This window comes from Cygnus olor, chromosome Z (genome assembly GCF_009769625.2).
Source record: "Cygnus olor isolate bCygOlo1 chromosome Z, bCygOlo1.pri.v2, whole genome shotgun sequence".
Classification (NCBI taxonomy): Eukaryota; Metazoa; Chordata; class Aves; order Anseriformes; family Anatidae; genus Cygnus; species Cygnus olor.
Window position 1 is genome coordinate 15379688 of NC_049198.1, and position 22209 is coordinate 15401896.

At 41.6% G+C, this 22209-nt stretch overlaps 1 protein-coding gene across 5 annotated transcripts; it reads left to right on the plus strand.

Moving 5' to 3' along the window:
- Nucleotides 1–1116: 1116 nt before the first annotated feature.
- Nucleotides 1117–20331, plus strand: ZNF131 (zinc finger protein 131). Of its 5 annotated transcripts, none has more exons than XM_040540053.1 (8): nucleotides 1117–1240; nucleotides 4776–4914; nucleotides 6357–6458; nucleotides 7570–7714; nucleotides 10603–10966; nucleotides 11069–11291; nucleotides 15511–15641; nucleotides 18096–20331. In XM_040540053.1, the coding sequence occupies exons 2-8, from the start codon at nucleotides 4791–4793 to the stop codon at nucleotides 18756–18758; spliced, it is 1752 nt and encodes a 583-aa protein (XP_040395987.1). In that variant the 5' UTR covers nucleotides 1117–1240; nucleotides 4776–4790; the 3' UTR covers nucleotides 18759–20331. The 5 variants fall into 5 exon arrangements, with proteins under 5 accessions (XP_040395987.1, XP_040395985.1, XP_040395983.1 ...); XM_040540052.1 differs by lacking the exon at nucleotides 1117–1240 and adding an exon at nucleotides 2677–4187; XM_040540051.1 differs by having other exon boundaries at nucleotides 10603–11291.
- The last annotated feature ends 1878 nt before the right edge of the window (nucleotides 20332–22209 follow it).

The following is a 22209-nucleotide window of genomic DNA, read 5'->3' on the forward strand; positions in this document are numbered from 1 at the left end:
ATGAACCTAGGGATAACAAGGGCACGCAGCAGCTCTGCTGGCTGTGCAGGATGCTGCTCAGCTGCTTCCCTCATGCTCAGTGAAGCGGCATTGCAGTGGCCTCACGGCGCCACAGTGGCGGGGCTGGCACCAGTGAAAGCATGGCTTGGACCTGCTTTCCATGCTGCCTTCATCCACAGCACTGCGCAGTTTTAACAGCACAAGAAAACCTGTGTGCCGCTCCTGCCATAGGTGTGGCGGTGGGCTTGGTGAGACCCACACCAGTGGGGACAGAGGTGCAACAGCCCAGGCCCTGGCTTGTGGGACACTGTGGCAGATGGCACCAGGTCACATACACTGTGACATGAAGTCCTCTGGAGCAGGGAGTGCATCTACAGTGCTCTGGCACCCCAGGGTGCTCTGTGGCAGGGGAGAGCGCGGCAGCCCCTCTGCTGGGGTGGCAGTGTGTGGGGGCTCATTGTGGGGCTGATGGCACTTGGGGGCCTGGGGATGGACGGCTGCCTTTCACCCCCTCTCACCCCATTTAATTGTGCTTTCCCTTCATGAGGAGCGGCAGACGGATCTGGGTTGTTTAGTCTGGAGAAGAGGAGGCTCAGGGGAGACCTCATTGCCCTCTACAACTGCCTGAAAGGAAGGTGCGGGGAGCTGGGGGTCGGCCTCTTCTTGCAGGTAACTAGTGATAGGACTAGAGAGAATGGCCTCAAGCTGCACCAGGTTGGAAACGAGGAGACATTTCTTCTCGGAAAGAGCAGTCAGGCATTGGGACGGGTTGCCCAGGGAGGTGGTGGAGTCACCGTTCCTGGGGGTGTTCAAGGAAAGGCTGGACGTGGTGCTGAGGGACGTTGTGTAGTGGGTGATAGTGGTGGTAGGGGGGTGGTTGGACCAGGTGATCTTGGAGGTCTCTTCCAACCCCAGTGACCCCACGGTTCTTGGAGTCTCACAGAACCTCACGACCCGTCCGCCCCACAGCCCCTGCAGGCAGCGCGCAATGGCGGCGCCCTCCCCCACGCACTACATCTCCCAGAGTGCACCGGGCCGCCCGCCCCCCAACCCCACCCACCCCCGCCCCCCACCCGCGCGCCCTGTTGTGTGAAAGGTGACGCCGCCGTCACTTCCGCCGCGCGGTGCAGGCCGGGAATGCGAGTCGCGATTGGCCGGCGCCCGCCCCGCTTAGCAGCGTGCCGGGCAGCAGGAAGCGGCGGCAGCGGCGCGGGCGCGGCGGGGCGGAGCGCTGCAGGCGGTGAGTACCGGCCCGCGCCGCCTCCCCACCCCGCGGGGCCCGCGCGCCGCCGGGCCGCGACCCGGCCGGGCGTTAAAAGCGGATCGATTTAATGCGCGCTTTGATGACGTAACGACGGCTAACGAGGCGGCGGTGCCCGCAGCCGCCCCGCTCGGCCCCGCGGCGGCCCCGCTCCCCGCACCGGGGCCGCCCCGCGCGGCGCCCGCGCCCGCCGGCGGCCGCCCAGGCCTCTCGCGGGGCCGCCGTGCGCGGCGGGCGGCGGGCGCTGGGTAGGCCTTCCGCCTTCTCCCGCTCCTGGGACTCGGCGGGCGCTCATTGGCTCCCCGCGGCGCGGGGCGGGCCAGGCCGCCGCGCCGCTATTGGCTGGGATTGCGCTGACTGACAGCGGCGCCCGCCAATGGGAGGGAGGCGGTGGGGGGGAAGGCGCCGCAATGGCGGCGGCGCCTGAGGGGCTGAGTGGGGGGCGGCGGGGCCGGGGCGCGCCTTGGGGACCGCTGGGGCCGCTCCTGAGGGAAGGAGCGCGGGGACGGGCACGGGGGGGTCCCGGTGTTGTGCCCTCCGTCAGTCCACGGAGCCTCCCGCCCCGAGGCGGCGTGGGGGTGTGGTCTGGCGGGCAGACCTCAGCGTGTGGGGAGAATGGGGGAAAATGGGGACGGGAGGGGTGCGGGAGTGTGGCGATAAAAGCGGGGGTGCCGCGGGGTGGGTGTGTGAGGACAGCTGCCTGTCACGGGTACGTGAAGCGTGACCGGGTAACGGTGTTAGCTCGGTAGCTGAGTTCTCCAAGAAAATCCAGAAAACTGTCGTAAAAAATGTGTAGGAAACAGAAACAGCTGAATTTCCATCAGCTGTGGGCTGGCATGTAACCATCAGGTGGGGCCACGTCTGCCTGCCTCCTTTGACTTTTTTTTTTGACGGAGTATAGGCTCATTAAGGTTGGAAAAGACCTCCAAGATCATCTGGTCCAACCATCCCCCCACCATCACCCACCAGCTTTTCCCTAAACACCCCGAGGAACGGTGACTCCACCACTTCCCTGGGCAACCCGTCCCAATGCCTGACTGCTCTTTCCGAGAAGAAATGTCTCCTCACTTCCAACCTGAACCTCCCCTGCTGCAGCTTGAGGCCATTCCCTCTGGTCCTATCACTAGTTACCTGTGAGAAGAGGCCGACCCCCAGCTCCCCGCACCTTCCTTTCAGGGAGTTGTAGAGTAGTGCAGTTCCTACCTCTTGCTCCAGAGTATTCATCCCCTCAGTGAACATATACAGGGCTTTGAACACGCTGTTACATTGGGCGTTTTTTTGCAATATATCACTGAGCTTTGTGTTAGTTCAGGACAATAAATTACCAGTCATAAGTAGTATGTTATTCATGTGTTGGTTTTTTGTTGTTATTGTTGTTTTATTTTGGTTCTGTTTGTTTGGTTTTTGTTTTTTTTAAGTGTTCTGACAAAGACTCAAGTTTTTAAAACAAAATTTTAGGTTTGGTCAGGGGTGTGTTGATTATTTTGAGGTTGTTTTTTTTCTTTTTTTTTTTTGTAAGATACCCCTGCAAACATGCAAATTACTCCCAAATTGCATTTGGATAGGTGGAAATCATGATATTTGAGGGTCAAAAGTTGGTTTGCTTTAACTTTTAAGGAGTTCAATTTTCAACTGCAAGTCATGCATCCTTGAATGATTTCTCAAAAATGGGTAGGAAGAATTCAACAGTCACGTAAATGGCTGTCAGCTTCCCATATGAAACTTCATGTGGAATACCAGATGACAGAGGAAAGGTGGGAGCTGCTTGTCATCTGTCTTAAGCTCATTATTACAGAAGAGGTGAGATGGAGGCAGCAGCATCCTTTCCTTCCACTTCACTTTCCCCACAGGCTGGTCTTCTCTGTCCCCTTTAAGAGCCTCGTGTGTACCTCAGTGTCCACTTGGAACAGCACTGCTAGCAAGCAAAACTAGGCTTCCATAAGCATTTGCTTTTTTCCCTTTTTGCCTTTCACTTCTGTCATCTTTGTGGGACAGTTTCTGAGATGCAAGGAAGAGCGTCCTTTGTGGTGAAAATACAAATGTGACAATTTTCTTTGCTTGATATGTTAGTCATAATAAAATAACGCTTGCTTTCATCATAACTGGGTAATTATTTTCCTCTCTCCTGTTGAACCCCATAATACCGGAATGTGCATTTGTTGGAAGGAAACTTGAACTTACGGAGCCACACGGTGGCGTTAGCATGCCTGGTGGTATCTGTTCAGATGTAGTTGGTACACGCAAGGACAGGTTTGCGCTCAGGACTTCACAATTCCAGTCAACCAAACCTGCACTGGGAGTCAGGGAGCACCTCCTATTTAGTTTCTTCCAGCACTCTAAAGATACCTGCTTCTTTGTCACACCAAAAATTTCCACCTCCGTGTTCAGAGATACTAACTGCTCTTCTTTCTTCCTTCTGTCCATACTAAGCACAACAATATAGTGAAAGGTACTTCTCAGATTCCTTTGAAGCTCATTCAAGTCTAATCGCTGTCTTCTCTCAGATACCACGTTTTTCAATGTGAGATAGACTGTGAAAAGAAACTTTCTGTGCTAACGTTGCTTTGAAATGTCTTTTTTCTGTGGCATTCTCAGCGTGAGAGCCATGTGAACGTGGGAGTTGAAGACAAGGGCTGCAGCACAGACCTGAAGTCGTTTTGCTTAGAGATAATTTGTGATATGCTTTCATTGAAGCGCTTGGACTCTCTCCAGAGGTTCTTTTGCATAAGAAGCAGACTAGCATCTGCTGCATCGTCTCCACAGGCACAGTGTTTTGCTTAACCTCTTCAGGTCTGAGAACCTCCTCAACTCCCACTCACAGCTACATTTATTGTATCAGTAAGGGAGGAAGGGCCGTCAGCTTGCAAGCCCACGTGTCTCATTGAAAAGGCTGGCAATGGATATTTCGCCATGCAGGGGAAGAAGTGTAAGTAGTCTGGGTGAATAAGAAGCTTCTTGTTCTTGGGTGTGGCAACGCTTTAAATACAAGGCAGCTCCTGTGTACACAGAAGCTGTAAAGCGCTGCCTTATTACGTCCTTTCTTAAAGGAAGTAAACGTCTCGTGTTCACTAGATACCAACTGTGACTTATTTAAATAAGGAATTTTTAAGAACTGTTCTTGCACCAAGTGGATCGGTAGAACCGCAGAAAGTGGCTGTGTAAAAATTCTGGTGTTATGTTGATGAGATGCTGTTAAATAGTTAGCTGTACAGATGTTACATCCCTGCATTATTTGCTTTGAGGGAGGTGGGTCCTCGTTAAATACATAGAATAAAGCAATACACAGTTCAACTGTACTTTGATTAAATATAAATAAGGCCATACCCTACTTCATTAACCCAATTGTTTTCTACCTTTTAGTTAAAATCAGGTAAACCTGTTACCAGTTTGGTGTTTCTGTGGGCTTTGTAGTCCACAAAATGTGCCAGTTAGTTCACATTTGTATACTAACCTGACTGTGCGTAGCATTTACTGAGTGGTGCAGTATTCTTATTCTGCTACACGTCTTTTGCAGACTAGTCCTTCTGCCATGGAAGCCGAAGAAACGATGGAATGTATCCAGGAATTCCCAGAGCACTATAAAGTTATTTTGGATAGACTGAATGAACAACGTGAGCAGGACCAGTTCACAGACATCACTCTGATTGTGGATGGTATGTATAGGCCTGTGGACCAGTTGGTATACGAGGAGTTATGAAAGCTGTGCTGGGAAGCTCTTGGGTTGGTCTTGACGCAGCTGTCAAATGGGCCTGTTAACAAATTCTTGGTTCTGTACTGGTCTGTGAGTTGCATGCGGACTTTCTTTTAAAGTCTTGGGGTGAACAGCATCTCCAGCAGTGATTAATAATTGTGCTTCTGTTTTTCCAAACAAGTGGCTAAATATTTTCAGATAGTATCCTACTCTGCAACTGCTGAACTATACTTAATGTCACCCAAAATATTTACAAAACATTTTTAAAATGCTTTTTTTTGACGTAATGTGATTCTGTTTGCATGCAGAGAACTTGTACAAATATTGTTTAAAAAAAAAAAGCTTGAAATACGATTTCCTCCTTGCTTCTCTAGTATCTGCATACTATGTTTAATATATTGTTAAAATAAGGAAGAATAATTTACTTTTCTTTTTCTGTGTGTTCTAGAGTTGTAAATGTTAGTCTAAAAGGAAGATGGAGATACAAGTGCTTAGAAAAGAGGGTGTCTGGTAGATACCCAAGATTGCTTCTAACCGGAAACGTGTCTTAGAATGGATGAGCATTTTGGGGAAAATAGGCAGTGTCCAGTAGAATGGACTCGACTAAAGGAGAGCTGCCTGACCCTTGAAAGGATAGCCAGAACTCACTTGGAGAAAAGGGATTGTGTAGAGCCTGGATTAGAAAAAAGGAAACAAATGAAGAAGAGATTACTATTATGGAATCACTGTTATTTCACTGGCACTTCTTGCACAAAACTTAGACTGAATGTTTGCTCCTGCTCTAGTGTTACCAAATCCATTTACATTACCAAGTCTTTTTGTTGGGCTCAAAGCTTTTTTGTGCAGCTGTGTAGTTCTAATCTACATTGCTTCTCTCATCTTGATCTCATGGGGCCTTATAAATGTTTATATGCCTGCACCAAGGAGAAGACAACACAGTGATGGGGAGTACAGAGTCTGGAAAACAGAGAGAACAAATCAGAACTGCTTCTGTTCTGCAGGGGTGTTTAAGCTAGCTGAAAGGGTGATTAAAATAGGTCGGTACATAGGAGTGCCAAAAAGCACGGAGAATTTGGATGAAGTCTGAGAGCTGAGCCTAAGACATCCATGAAAAAAGTTTGCACAAGGACTTGCCATAAATTAAGTATCTGAAAAGAGAAACACACAGAAGTGAGCAAGTTCTCAGACTTTGAGTTGCAGACCTTCAGCAAGGGTCACATGAGATGTGGAAGGCTAGCTGCAGCAGCATCTCATGTTACAAGGAGACACATTAAGTGACTGTATTCTGCTAGAGTAGATTTGTAGGCTAGGTGTTACAGCTGTTCTCTTTCGTGCATCTGCTCTTATTCTGCAATAAGTAAGGAAGGTGTCATCCTAAACTAAAATTTTTGTCTATTTTCACAGGTCACCATTTCAAAGCTCATAAGGCTGTTCTTGCTGCCTGTAGCCAGTTCTTCTACAAATTCTTCCAAGATTTCACTCAGGAGCCCTTGGTGGAGATTGAAGGTAATCTGGTTCATGCAGATAAAAACTTTCAGAGCTGTGTGCTGGAACTGGAAATGGATGTGGTGTCCTTGGTGCAGGCTGAATCATAGAATCATTAAGGTTGGAAAAGACCTCCAAGATTACCTGGTCCAACCACCACCCTCCTACCGATATCACCCACTAAACCATGTCCCTAAGCACCACGTCCAACCTTTCCTTGAGCGCTCCCAGGGACGGTGACTCCACCACCTCCCTGGGCAACCCGTTCCAATGCCTGACTGCTCTTTCTGAGAAGAAATGTCTCCTAGTTTCCAACCTGAACCTCCCCTGGCGCAACTTCAGGCCATTCTCTCTTATCCTAAAAGATATAGGTACCTAGTGATATCAATTAATTTTTTAGGTCTCAGTTCTTGAGTTGTTCTGAGGCAGCTGTTGGCACCAGAAAAAGCTTCCCTCAAAATAAAATTGAAAAGAAAAAGATCAGTCTTATATTAAATGTTTTGGAAGTAACCCAATGAGGTTCTGAGTTGATTGGTTTTCTTTTCCAGTACGTGCCTAATGGAGGTTGCAGTCACTGTATTTTTTTAGGACTAGCAGTCTATCGTATAACCTTTTCCTTGGTAACAGCCATTCTGGTCAGATGAAAAGGCTCCCAGTGAAGGCCAGTGGCAGGTGTCTTAGCTGGGATGCAAGAACAGGATAGACATGGAGCAATACTTGCCTGGTAGGCCAGGAGCAATTTCTTGGAGCAATCATCTGCCGGTCAGAGGTCTTTTGAGAAAGAGATATGCTCTAAATATGATTTAAATATGTACTTTTTATTGTACTTTAAATACTAAATAAATAAACTGTACTTTAAATATGTACATTTTACTGTTCCACACAAACAGCTTTTTGTCCATCTTATCTTTCTTTTACTTTTACCTTTGTTATGGCATGATTCTATAGTTGTTCCAAATTTCCGTGTTTCTATAGCGGACTTGTTATTCCAACATGAGCTTTTCAAGGGTGTTGTCTTCATGAAACTGGCAGCTAAAGTATTGTGAGCAAAATGGTGAGCAGGCAAGTGTGCAAGATTCATCAGATAAAGGTACTGAGGCATTGTTAACTTGCTTTTCTTGCTTCCAAACAGGTGTAAGTAACATGGCATTTCGTCACCTAATAGAATTCACCTATACAGCAAAACTAATGGTGCAAGGTGAGGAAGAAGCAAATGATGTTTGGAAAGCAGCTGAGTATCTACAGATGCTAGAAGCAATCAAAGCACTTGAAATCAGGTAAACACATAAGCCTCTTTTTCTTCCCAACACTGAAATGTAGTCGTAAGAATCATTTTACTAGAGCTGTCTGCTGGTATTTTGCAGTGCTGTTCTTATCCTGGAACTTCGGAAACTTGTTTGGGGCCATATACTTTTCAATTGCACAATAGGGGTCAGAATAACAGAGGCTAAAAAAGGAATGTCTCATTCTTTGGGCTGGAGCTCAATGGCAAGTGACATGGCTGGTAAACATCACGGTCATTGTAGGGCTGTGTCTCTGTGGAACTAATACGAGGTCTCTGGGCTATCTGACTCCACCTGATTGAGAGCCGTGTGTACAGTGCTTCAGGTAATTAGATCGCATTAACAAGTTTGTGTTGGTATTTTGATTTCACGCAGCTTTCTGCTGTTTCTGAGAGAATAGGTAGTGATCTTAAAGCTCCCTGGTGCAAAACTAACCTATCAAAACTCTTGAGTAAATATAGTTGGTGTAATCAGTTTTATACTGGATAAATACTTAATTGAATATTCCTGTGGCACATCTTATCCAGTCTGGTATCTGTACTCAGTTGCAAAACTACAACCTGAGAAAAGCAGGTGACATTCCCACCCTGCTGTTTTTTTCCCTGTCATTCCCTTTCACAAAGTGCAGTCATGTAATCATTCCTTCTGGATGGTCCACCGTTTCAGCATGAAGTAGGGGGAGGGGTCTTATGGTTATCATGGCTTTCTCTTCTAAACTGACTGAAAGATCTTTGCATCAAGGATAAGGTTCCTCTTTATCTTTCCATAAACAGCATTGGCCAAGGGGAATGGCATCAGCCCAGAGTTCCCCTAGAAGCCAGTTAGCATTTTCTTTAAAAAATAAAAATAAAAAAAGGCAAACAAAAAACTCCATGGTACACTAGAAACTTGGTTTTCAGTATCAACAAAAGAACTTACCCTGTGCTTATTCTGGGGATTGGCAGCAGAGCAAAAAGTGTGCAATTTTTTAATAGAAGAGATACAAGATTGCGTTTCTGGTCCCGCTCTCCAACCCCGCCAACACTACATTATTGAGATTAAACATAATACTATCAAGATAACTTCTATTCAGGAAAAAAAGCAGACCTTTGTGTCTGCCTGAGAAATTGAAAAGATACTTGAAATTGAAAAACTATGTTCTAAATGGTACCAGTTTCAGTCAGTGTACACCAGTAGAGCTGTTGAACCAGGATTTGGATCAGCCCATCAAAATAAACTGCCCAGCATGCAAGTATTTCCCAGTGTTGCATAATGTTGTGCAGTTTGTTGGTTATCCATCACCAGTAAATTCTATAATTCTTATGTTACAAGCGAAAAAAATGTTTAACACATGCAAGCTAGTCTATTCTTAGTTTTTTCCATTGTTAATAGATTGAAAGGCTGTTTTTATTATTATTGATTTTTTGTTTGTTTTCATTGCTTTTTTTTTTCTTGACAAAAAACAAACAAGCTTGAGTACCACTATCAGTCTCTCCTCAACAGTAGGAGTGGGAGGAATTATAATACAGTGCCACAGTTTGAGCTTTAACTTAAGCTTTCAGGTTAAGCTTCAGAAACTTCAGCTAAAGTAGAAATAAATGGTAATCGAGCAAGCCCCTTGTATAATGCATCAAAGAGATGGACATCACATAACCTAGACTAGAAAGAAAACAATCAGCTGTTATTCATTAAAGTGCAGTTGTGCTGTAAGTGTGTATTCATGTTCAGACTTTCACACCAGGTGCTCAAGGATGGTAGTCTCCTCTTTGCTGGGGATATTATTCTTTTGGTACATGATCCTGGAGGTCTTTGCAGTAATGTGCAGAGTAACTTATCTTCTAAATTTCAGAAATCTAGGGTAGATTAAACTATAAGTTTAGATATTCTGTCTTCCTGTATCTGAATATTTTAAGATGTAATTTGATAAGCTCTATCCTGCATTAGATCATTAGCTGCATATTTCTGACATGACATGCAGATACTGAAGGAAACCTCACCTCACCTATTACTAGCAAACCCAGAAGCAGTAGGGACTGGGTTACGTGAAAGGATTCATCACACTGCAAAGGAAGGTGAAAGCATTAGATTACTCCTGTCAGTCTGGTTTGAGGGGAAGATATCTGCCCATTTCCAAAACCAAAAATCAAGAGTAAAACCTCCAGCATGTAAGCACTGTGGGTAATCTTGAGTGTCTGGCTTGAAGGCACTGGCTCGCTCAGCTCTGCATGTGGTTGGCATGGGAAGCTATCGCTGATGTCTCGGAGGAAGGGGGTTGTGTGTGTATGGTGCAGGGATAAGAGGAACCAAGCTGGGGGAGGGGGGATTGTGTAAGACCAGAAAATTAGAGTACTCTTTCCACATCCAAGTGAGTTTTTCTTTTTTTTAACCTGTGTGCTTTCCTAAGTACTAGATGTTATGATAATCATTGTGTAAGGTCACACCTACAGTGCTTTCTAGGAGCCTAAGTGTTACAGGCAATCACCAGAGCTTAAGAGGTGCGTAGCATAGGAAGGACTTGAATCTTATTTCTGAGTAGGCAGGCAGAAGAACTCTGCCCTTTGTGAAAGTTCTCAAGTGCAGAATTTCACAGGTTGTTCAGATAAACCTGTGCCATTAGGCTAACTGGTCTTTTTATTGATGCATTGTGTATTGTTCAAAGCAGAGCTTTTTAAAACATTTTAGTAGCCTGATGTAAAAGGCTCCATAGCTCCAAACTTGCTGTTTTACAGGACTAATGAGTATAGATGAAAGACAAATTATCTTCTAAAATGCACACGGGTTATGTGCATTCAGCTTCATTGAGAAACACCTAGAACGTGTTTAATGCAGAAGCTCAGTATTGGGCAGGAGTTGTTATGTAATTGCTTGTGGATCTTAACCATGTTTATGCAAATGCTTTACAGGAACAAAGAAAATTCATCACCCTTAGAATCAAATCAAACCCAAGGTAAAAATAAACCAAAAAAGAGGAAGATAGCTGAAACTTCTAACGTTATCACAGAAACGCTGCCATCTGCAGAATCAGATCCGGTTGAAATCGAGGTTGAGATTGCTGAAGGGACAATTGAAGTGGAAGATGATAGCATCGAAACACTTGAAGAAGTAGCTTCTGCAGAGCAATCCATAAAGTACATACAGACAACGGGTACATCAGATGAATCTGCTTTGGCTCTTTTGGCAGATATCACCAGCAAGTATCGTCAGGGAGAGCGAAAATGCCAGATCGAAGAAGAAGGTGACAGTGCAACTGATCCCTCGTGCAAACAGGTAGAAGGTATTGAAATTGTGGAACTTCAGCTGTCACACGTGAACAATTTATTCCACTGTGAGAAATGTAACCGTTCGTTTAAATTGTTTTACCATTTTAAGGAACACATGAAAACACACTCTACTGAGAGTTACAAGTGTGACATATGCAATAAAAGGTACCTACGAGAGAGTGCTTTGAAACAGCACCTCACCTGTTACCACCTCGATGAAGGTGGCGCCAGCAAGAAGCAAAGACCTGGCAAAAAAATACATATATGCCAGTACTGTGATAAACAGTTTGACCACTTTGGACATTTTAAAGAGCACCTCCGGAAGCACACAGGTAAGAGCACTGCTGTAGTCAAGTACTTGTGGCTTTGGCCTCTTTGGGTTTTTGCATGTTCATGGAAAGTAGAGATAATGCTGAAGAGAACCCACAAGCGCTAGAAATTCTTAGCTTCTAGTTACAACTAAAATCAAAGAATCATTGAATTGTGTTGATGATTCTATACTGATATTTTTTTTCCCATTGATATAAACTGTGAGGAATTGAGTTTGTTTTTTTTTTTAAGTGGTTAAAAATATGCTCCTAGAACTGGAAAACCTTAATGAAGTTTCTCTTGAGTGTATTAAACATTGTTCTAAGAATTACTTTGTAAGGCGTGCTTACTTCTTCAAATGTACCAAACTGAGTAGCTACTTTTATTTTCACAATTCTCCTAGTTTAATTTTTCTGTTGAAATAAGATCTGAACAGTGAGCTTGTCAGTGTGAAATACCCTCTTATGACAATACCATCCTTGGTCTTGACGTCTATGATTCAATTTTATTTGCATATTAAGTAACACAGCAAAACATTTCTACTGGCTATAGTAGACTTATATTACATATTACTGTAAAATCTGACTTTTTGACATCTGGATAGCATCTTTTGAGTACAAAATTGCATGTGCCTCCTTCAGTCTTTCTTATAATATGAGAAGTCTGTACTATCTGTACAGATACTAAGCATTATGTAGATGAATTTATATTTAAATTATATATAAATAATTAATTATGAGTAATAGTTATATATTATAATACATACAAAGTATTTATATGTAAAGACCATATAAAATATGGTCTGGTATCCAGGTGTTTTTGTTTAATATGTCAGTCATGAGGTATCAGTAAGATTTAATGTAGAGGAGCAGCCCCTATCTTTTTATCTTGTTAAAGCCTTTTAATTGGAACCTCTTTGTGTTATGGGGCAGGTGTGTATTGATGCATGAATGACACTGTATCCAGTCTACTCCAAATAGTCCCTTAAGAGTTGCATTTGTAAAAAGTCCTTAGCAAATCCGTATTCCCTATAAAGTAGAGAGTGTTTCTGTGGCGTGACTAAGACAGCTACCAGCTATGTAAGGAAAGTCTTTTCAGAGAGAAGTTTTTGGTAGATTAGCAGAGGAAACAAAAGATCTTCATGTGATAGTTGCTGTTGTGACAGAAGTTGGGACACAAAGTAACAGCATATCACAGGAGATCCAGTGTACTGTGTCGATATGTATTGATCCAAGTAGAACTCATGGAATTTAATTACTTCTGGTTTCACATTTTGAAAGTCTTAAGTTAAAATCAAACCTGATACTACCATATAACTGTGCTTTCCTAAGGTCAGTGGAAAAACACCCACTGAGCCAAACACTTTCTAAATTCTTAATTCTAAACAACATTGGTTGAATACTAAAATAAAATTAAGTGTCCAGGGAGAAAATGTGCTACAAACTGTCTCATCCTGCTGCTGTTTAATTACAACACCAGCAATAACATTAAAGTAGCAAGTCCAAAAGAAATGCATGTCATGTATCCCTGAAAATATTAAGTCATCTCCAGAATTTATAAAAAGGGAGATTTTTTGGTGTGATGTAATGATCCTTTTTTTTTTCTTGCATGAAAATGAATGAGATTTCAATTGCCAGTTGGAAGTAACTCACAAGACAAATTCTGCAAGACTGTTATTAATGTATATCCACTTAATTTAATAACTAGTCTTGCACAGGAAGAGCCATTTCCTCATAAAGAAGTCAATCTTAAAAGGAAGCTACTGCTCTCAATATTCTCGTCTTGTCTTTTTTTTTTCCAAAGTTTTTATCCCCTACCAGAAAGAGATACTGAACAGCTTTGATTTCCCATGATTTCCCTGGGAATTTTGACTGCTAAATATTTCTCAAAGTTAGGCTTTTTTATGGAGGCTGCATGTGCTCACATGAGTGAAGATGGAAATTAAGGAGTTTTGTGCTCCTAGCAGCCATGATGCCTGACATGTCTGGAAATCCTGTAATTGACATAATTTGTGTACAGATAATACAGACTTGTTAGGAAAAAAATTAATCAAGGTCTTTGCCGTTCTGTGGTAAATTTAAAATATGCTTTACACGAAGCTCACTTTAAACTGCAAATAACATCTTCCATAGAAGTTAACAAATGGACTCTGTTTGCATACCTTGAATAAATAATTGTAGAGTTCATTTGATAAATACCTGTTTTTGGTGTACTTGTGGGCAGAGGGGAATTACTGTTTCTCTCTAAACACATTTTAAATAATGGTGTGATAGCTTTATGTTCAGGGATGAATTTCTTACATATATATGTATTATGTGTATATATATATGTATTTCTTATATGCAGGGATGGTATTTCTTATATATTAGGCAAAGAGAAATTACAGTGTTAGTTGTTAGAAATTCCTTTGGGTTAAAAATGTTTATTTTGGGCCTTTGGGTTAAAAACATTTATTTTGGGCCATCTCCTTCCCGACAGTTCCTGTCCTGAGTTACTTACGATAGGCAAGGGAAATTTCATTCTTTCTCATACACTGAAAAAAGACGATCATCAGATCCAGGAAAAACAAAAACACTCTTCATAAAATGTCAGTTAGATGGGGCTAAGCTCACAGCTGGATGGCAGCAGGCTGTCGTGCCTCACAGAGGAGCTCTGCTCCTGCACGCATTGCCAGTGTGTCTCTGGGGGTAGCTGGGCTGGCAGGATGATGGATGTGCTTTGATGCCTGTGCTTTCTTTCCATCGCCCCCAAGCTGTGCAGCCTGGGTCACTGTGCTGATTTGTGCAGTGCACGGAGTCGCACTTCTTTCAGCTCTTGGATATTGCCACCACTGTCATTGAATTGTCACTGTCAGATGCTTTTGCCACTATGTGTGGGAGATTACTGAAGAATTTGAGTAAGAGAAGAATAAATCTGTCCCTGACTGGGAGGTGGCTGGCACCAAGTAACTATTTAAATGTGGCCATATTGCAGGGTTGGTGAAGTTATGTGCTGTGAGGTCTGTGCTCTTTTATCTTCTTGGCTATAAAACAGTCTCCAAAAAACATAGCCTTTGGTAATCATTAAGGGGAATATTCACACATTTAATTTTTTTCTCTAGACTCTGAGTGTGTAAGCAAGAATTATAGGCTACTTGTGGATTTCTGTTGAAAACCTAATTAGGCACTTCTGAATATCTTTTTCTGAAAATGTGGGTTTATTGGCTTTCCATCCCAGTCAGTAACTACTGTCTTCCTGAAAATGTAGGCTTTAAATCTCAATCCAGATAGAATAAACTCTTACATTATTCACTGAAATGTCTCAGCGTCTTTTGGAGTTCATTAAGCAGTTTGTTTCAATAGTTAGGGTGTTGCCAGTACCTTCACAGATTAATTATCAGACAGTCAGAAGAAACATGCTGTTCCGAGGTTTTTTTGTACTTTCATTTCCTTGAATTTCATTGTGTTTACGCATGATGAAATTAGTAAACAGACAAGAGTTTTTCTTTTTTCTGCTTGATGTCAGTAATAGCAATATACTACTTTGGATGAAAAAGAGAAAACAGAGCCTGTTTTCATCTTCCCCTGCTTGCTGTCCTTAGCTGGCTTCCCAATGAAAAACACTCCTCTTTTTGGTACCAGGTTTGAAATGAAGTGACCGAATAGAAAGGAATTTTTGTCTTGCTTGTGACCATCTGTGCCATGTCTCTTTGCTTTCTCTTCACTCTTTTTCATTTTTGGCTTGGTTTCTTCTTTTTGTTAAATGCTGATACATTGTTACTTCATAGTTATTCTGTGCCAGCTTTTTTTCTGGAGCTCAGTTTTAGCTCTTCAGCATAAGCTGTTACCGTTCCTGAATATATAACTTTGTATTTTTTAATACTTTCTTTGTTGTGCAACTTTGTATAATTTCTAATGTTGAGTCTTTAAATATTATCAGGTGAAAAGACAGAAATAGCTGCTATTTCATTAAGATATTTTGACAGGCTAGTGATCTAACTTCCATAAAAACCTAAACATACGTTAATTAGCACCAGCAGTTATGTCAGATCCTCTTTCTAAATGAGAATTATGATTCCACATTAAGACTTTGCCCTTTTATTTATATAAATGAAGTTTACGCAGGGTGTCTTTCTCTTCTTCTATAGAATAATCCAGTTGGCCAAGCCTTTACAGCATGTCTATCAGTGAGAGGGGAAGAAGGGAGAGCTGACAGAAAACTGTTTGATTTTATGCCGTTATAAATCCCTGTCTGTCTTAATAGGTGAAAAACCATTTGAATGTCCAAACTGCCACGAACGTTTTGCTAGGAATAGCACACTCAAATGTCACTTGACGGCCTGTCAGTCTGGAGCTGGAGCTAAAAAGGGAAGAAAGAAGCTGTATGAATGTCAGGTGGGTAATGAAAGTCACAGAGTCTGAGGCTAGGTGCCTCCGTCCTGTGCTGAGGGAGTGTGGGAGTACTAAGTGGGAAAGGCAGCAAGAGTGGGCTTACATCTCCAAGAACCACTTTAACTAAAACAAATACAAGGATCACATTCAACCACAGCATGCAGATAAATTTTTATATTTAAGTAGTTCCATTTAAAATGCGGAATTACTGGTATGGATTTTCATAATACTTTGTTAATCTTTCTGCTTCCTTTTCAAGGTTCTTGATGCACTGACCTAGGCCTTTCCTGCTTGTGAACATGCTTCACTAAAGTCCAAAATACAAAGTACTATTTTATTTCCTATTTTATTATTCTTCTGTTTGATACCCAGTATGTTGACTTTACCTGTAAAGTCATTCCATATTATGATGACAATCTGTAACGTCTTTTTAAGCAAATATAAATGCTATAAATAGATAATGTAGGGTACTTTTTCACTATATATAACTGGGATTCAAAAAGGTTTTCAGAAGAATTTTGCTTGACTCTTAAAAGTCAGCTTTTAAAGGCTAGAAACATGAGAACTGAGGTTGGCTGTAGCAGTTTATTTGCTGTTTTGCTACTCCAGTCTCAATTAAGAATACATTTCTTCCCCCCACCACACCCACTACCCTTAAGACTCTCACCCTATTTAATTTACAGAAATACTGTGGTTTTAAGTTAATTTGGGTTGTATAGTGAAGAAAACTGCTGGACGTGGGCTTTATTTCTTCCAAAAGAGATGGATCTCATTCACAGAAAGCAGCAAATGCTGCAGGAAATGAATGGATGAATTCTGTAGGTTGCTAGTCATGTCATTGAATTGGAAGTTTGACTGTGGCTGTTGTATTATTTAGCTTTTATCCTAGTCTGAAATTAACTCTTGTGAGTGTACCTATATCTTAAAGATAAGACAGCTTTGATCATGAGAACTACTGGGTAACACAAAGTCGTAACTAGTAGCCTCAGACTGAATATACTGTTTTGTGACCCTTTGGTTTAATTTCACTGTGTTGTAGCTTTCTGTTTATTAATTGATACCATGTCCTCTCACAGATGTTGTGAATATGGATTAGTAGCTGAATGTGGATTCAGCCCACAGCAATTACAGTAATTCCTGGATAAGTTTTTCTTGAATTCTTCCCTGTTTAGAATTAAGTTTGAATAGTGTTCAGTACATAAAATCTTGTCTCCCTCAAGAAGGGAAAAAATAAAAAATAAAAATTTGCATTTGCTTGATGACTATTTTTGTTACTCTTCAGTGTATGTCTAGACGACTAAATTAGGCTATCAATTATGTGCCTGGACATTACTAATAGTTATTATCTTTATATATCACAAAGTAATTTTAAGTGGTTATTTATAAGGTTAATATTTTGAATGTGTGCTGTCCAACTTTATTTCATTTTAAAGCATGAGCCTGTGGAGAAGAAAGCCTGGCAATAGCAACACAAACCTGTTTTTAACAGACTTCAACAGCAAAATGAAGTTTATTCAGATCCATTTTACAGACCTGTTCCTTGAGTTAATCCCTGTCAGATAATCCATTAGCCTTCTGTGCTGTCGCCAAAAATTAAGAGATGAAACATTTTCTTTCTAAAATATTTGCCAGCAGTGAAGGAGTGCTGAAACATGTTCTTAGCTTCTTTTTGCCAATGAGAACCCTTGCATTGTCAAAGACTCCTGACCCTGTTTCTTTAGTGCAAGTGTGACTCTACCCTACTTTTCTCTCTCAGGCACCTTATTAATTTCTACAGTGTCTTTGTGTATTGTCCTCAGGCTACACACCTCAGTACCAGCTGAAGGGAAGAAAGTGTGTTCAAGTATTCTATGAAAATAGTGCGTCTGCAGTCTTCGCAGTACTTCTAGCTGGACAAGTCTAACAGATGGAGTTTTAAGAGATTTTCATGTACTGTTATTTATTTATTTATTTTGAAAAGGCAAAAAGGGGGAGTTTAGTCTAGCCAGTTAAACTTCACAATTCTGTGAAGAAAATAAAGGTGATGGGGAAAAGTTGGCTAGCAGTACTGCATCTAGAACTTCAGTAACAGGACAGTTTGTATTACACTTTCATCATGCTGTACTATTACACAAATTGCTTTCCACCCAAAATTCTAGCAACTCTTACTGGTGCCTGCTTCTGTATGTGAATTTCACATAAGTTTGAAATAAGAAATCTTTCAAATGTTGTAGTGACTCATAAATTCAATAGGTATCCTGTATATGCACAACTCAAAATGTCACACTTCCTTAAATAATAATAGGTGCTCTGTTCATCTGAAACTGACTTCTCAGCTTTTACCTCTAACATATATGTGTGTGTTTTAAATCTATGTAGCAAGAAGCTAACACTGCGTGAAGCCATGGACTGTAATAGGCACTATGCTTTGTCATATTTCTGTTGGCACTGTTTAACATGCTCTGTCTTTTGTTTCAGGTTTGTAACAGCGTGTTTAACAGTTGGGATCAATTTAAAGATCACTTGGTGATACACACTGGTGACAAACCCAACCACTGTACCTTGTGTGATTTGTGGTTTATGCAAGGCAGTGAGCTGAGAAGGCATCTCAAAGACATGCACAATATTTCAGAACGACTGGTGACAGAAGAGGTTCTTCCAGTGGAAGCTGTGGAAGCTGAACCAGTAACATCAATGACTATAATAGAACAAGTGGAACAAGTTCATGTCCTACCAGTAATTCAGGTACAAGTGGATCCTGCACAGGTAACTGTGGAACAGATGCACCAGGATCTCATACAGGACAATCAAGTGAAAGGCGCGCAGTTGGATGAACTACAAGAACAGGTGCAAATTAGTTACTTGGAGGTTGAGCACATTCAGACTGACCACGGTGCTGAAGTTCATGTGGAGCAGTTGCATGTTGAGCATGTAAATCAAATACAGATGGAAGAAGTACAAGCAGAACTTATAGATGGAACAGACCTTGAACAAGTAGAATACGAAAGTATTGATCAAGGAGAAGCAGAAGAAAAAGAACCTAGTCACGTAGCTGATGCAGATAAGGAGGATCATGAACAAGCTGAAGACTTAAAAGCTCAACAATTAGTGGACACGCAGACTGAAAAGGTGGATGACTAGGACAATTAACTGCGTGCAGGTTTAGGAGTGAAATACCAAATTATTTTTGTTAACTTTTACATTGTTTTTTGAACTGTAAATGGTCATCTTTCCAATATGCTGTCCTTAGCAAGCTGGACAAGTGGACCAAAGTTAGCTTTCTTCATATACAGCTACACTTCTGTCATATGTGAAAAATAACTGTCATGTAATACCACGGAACAGAAACTACCACCGAAATGGACAGCTTTGTGATGATTTTAGTAATGAGTAGCTTGTCTCACTGTTATGCCATCCCTGGGTATATGTAAGAGTAACTTCATCTCTTTTCCTCTTGCAGTAGAAGCAAACTCTTGTTATAGATTTGCAGGGTGTCTGTGGCAGAAGAGTTAGTAAAATCTGGTGGGTTCTAGTATAAATGACCAACCAGATACCTGTGAATTTTCTGGGCAGACTGCCATCCAAATGCAGTACTGTATCTAACAGCAGTCCCTGCGTTTCTTTAATGTGAGAAGCTTTATATCAAGCTGGAACTTCTGAACTTTCAGTCTGGGGGAAAGCTGTTTTTGCTGGAGGTCTGAGAGCACAAAAATTCTGTGCCTTCTCAACAGTGACTGGTTAAATTTCCACAAAGCTTCTAGAGTGTTCAAGAACCTAGTTCAGTAAAAAGGCAATGTAGGTAACGTTATAGTGCTTTATATTTTTGCTTAAAATTGTCAGCTACTGATTTTTTTGCATTAAACTTAGAATGGGGGGGGTGTTGAGGAAGAAAACAGATTCCACTTAGAGGCAATAAGACGCTCTAAAAGGATCATCTTAAAACAGGAAAAGCTCGATAGAATCTGTGGTAAACATGAGCTGGAAGAAAGCTACCAGCAGATTCTTCTTTTATAAATCTTCATTTTTGAAAATGAATTTGTTTAAACAAGTATAGAGAAGACTTGTCTATATGGTATCAGGTTCCTGGTTATGGGGATTTTTTTGAAATGGAATTCTGACACTTGACACAAAGATGTTGTGCTAAAAATAAAAGTAAAAGCCATAGGTATGAGTGCTAAGCTGTGGATTGAAAAGTAGGAGTGTAAACGTTTAAATCAATATTAGACAATAAAATAATACCAACCATGAAATGTTGCATTATTTGCTTCATCCAATAAACAAGAAACAATTTAGTGACTGGCAATTACAGTGCCAGATCCCAGTGATAAGAATCAATCCCATTTTAATAAGATTAATAGCTCATTACTGTGAAGTTAAGTTTGTTTAGAAAATATTGGTCTGGCTCTGTTCAGCCATACTAAGGACTTCTAATTCCCAATTATTGCCTTGTTCCATACTTCTGAAAAACTCTTTTTAAAGCCTTAACTGAATGGAGGAATTATTGCAAGGAAGTTCCCTAATGCGCTTAGTAATCCCATAGATCTTAGTTAAAACCAAGTTTTTCTATTGTCGTCTCCAAAGGCGGAATTATTTCCTCAAACTTGTGCTTTTCAGTCTCATTCAAAATGATTCTTGTGTTTCATCTTACTTTTTGAGAAACTGTTGCAAAACAAACACAAATCTCAATTAAAGGATCTCAATTAAAAATTTCAAACAATTTGATTAACGTAACTTGCATTCTTTTTTAATGATGTGTTTTGTTTCCTGAGTTGCAAATAGTATGTGATGAGATTCTGTGCTAAGGGAAGAATGTGGCACAATGCTAATCATGCAAGTGGAAATTGGCTATTGTATTTATACTTGTTTTTTTGATGACATGCAGGGGGCAGGCCTGCTTGCTTTGCTGCATATCTGTTTGTTTTAGGTATCTGTAAAGTTGTGCATATGGACACAAGATCTGTATCTGTGGAATTAAAGGAACAGTCTGTCTGTGTGTCTTAATGAAACTAAAGAAATCAGGTGGTATTGGTAATAGGGCTGTAGCTTAGCAAGCACTGTTGGTTTTGTTTTGTTTGATCTCCCATTTTCAACAATGGCTTGTGAGTTAGCAGAGCAAGGATGCTCAGTTGTGCCCAGTGCTGCCTTCATCCAGAGTGCTGCTGAGCTCATGTGGGAGTGTGGAAGGGGCAGGAGCAATCCTGCATGTTCACCTTCAGTGGATTCACCTTCAGTGGAGGAAGGAGAGGGATGCTGTTTTGCTCCTTCTCTACACAGGACAAAAGCAGTCATAGATCCTAACTGGTATTTATAGCTATGGAGTTCTCTTCCCAGGTGTTTGGCACGGAAGAGGTTGCCTTTCAATGCCTGGGGGTGTGAGCTGAGGCCATGCTGGGTCAAGGGTTTGGATTTGAGGTGGGGGACAGCCTCAGGAACAGGTTTGGATTTGAGGTGGGGGACAGCCTCAGGAACAGGGTGAAAGGTTTTCTCCAGTAACTCCATTGGAAAGTGTTTCCCCTTGCAGACCAGACCTATAATGGTTAGAGGGAAAATTTGGGGAGTCAGAAGTTCTGGCTGCTCTCTGTAATGGCCACTTCGCTACAGTCAACTGTGGAACTTGCTGCCTGCAGTCTGCAGTGTGTCTTGGCTTGCAGAGTGAACAGCTGAATTTCTGCAGAATGAAATTAATGGGATAAAGCAATGGGGCTTTAGGCAGTGAGAAATGGAAAAGGGAATGAACAGGAATATGTGAGGTGAGTTTGGACAGATGATGTGAACATTAAATGCAGACTCAGGTTAGAGGTAGTCTTCCAGATTTGTATGTAATATTTGTGAAAAGCCAAAAACTGTTTCTGAAAATAGGGTGGGGAGAGGAAAAGGAAGCTGATTGATAGTTTGAGAGCTGCTGAATTATTATCCTGAAGAAAGGATTAGTTGTTTAGAAAAACCACTCTTCTTGAGCTGAAGAACGCTTAATCTGCAGGCTCATGAGGATGAAATCAGATGTCATTCCTGTGCAAAACAGTCACAAGAGGAGAATCTTGCAGACTCTGATTTGGTTTTCTGCAGCAGAACTTTTAGTTAGCCAGTTGTGTAGGATATGGTACTGTTACAGAGATTCTGTTACTTGTTATTATGTTAAATGAAGTTTTATATTACATTTATATTAGGTGTTTAATTTGGTTGTTTATGGACTGAAGTATCTCCCCCAAGGGACTATCATATGAAAATGTAACATGGAGTTAGATTTGTTGTTGTTTCTAACAAGTTTGTCCTTAAACTCTAGTGTTTTGCTGCAAATAATTTAAAAATGAAAGTAACCTGTTAAAGGAAGTGCAAATATTTTGTACCTTCGGAGGTACCATTTTTCTTGTAGCAATTATTTTCTCAAGCAGTTGCCAGTTCAGGCAGCTCTAACAGAAGACGGAGCCTTTTTCCAATTCACCAGCTCAAACCAACACAGCTCAGCAGTGGCTGGCATGGACACAATGCTGGGACTCTGCCTGTGCTCACACCGTGATGAGGGCTTTGCACACACGGCGAGGAATGCGTTAGGTTTTTTAATTTGCCAGGTTTTTTAATTTGTCTTATTTCC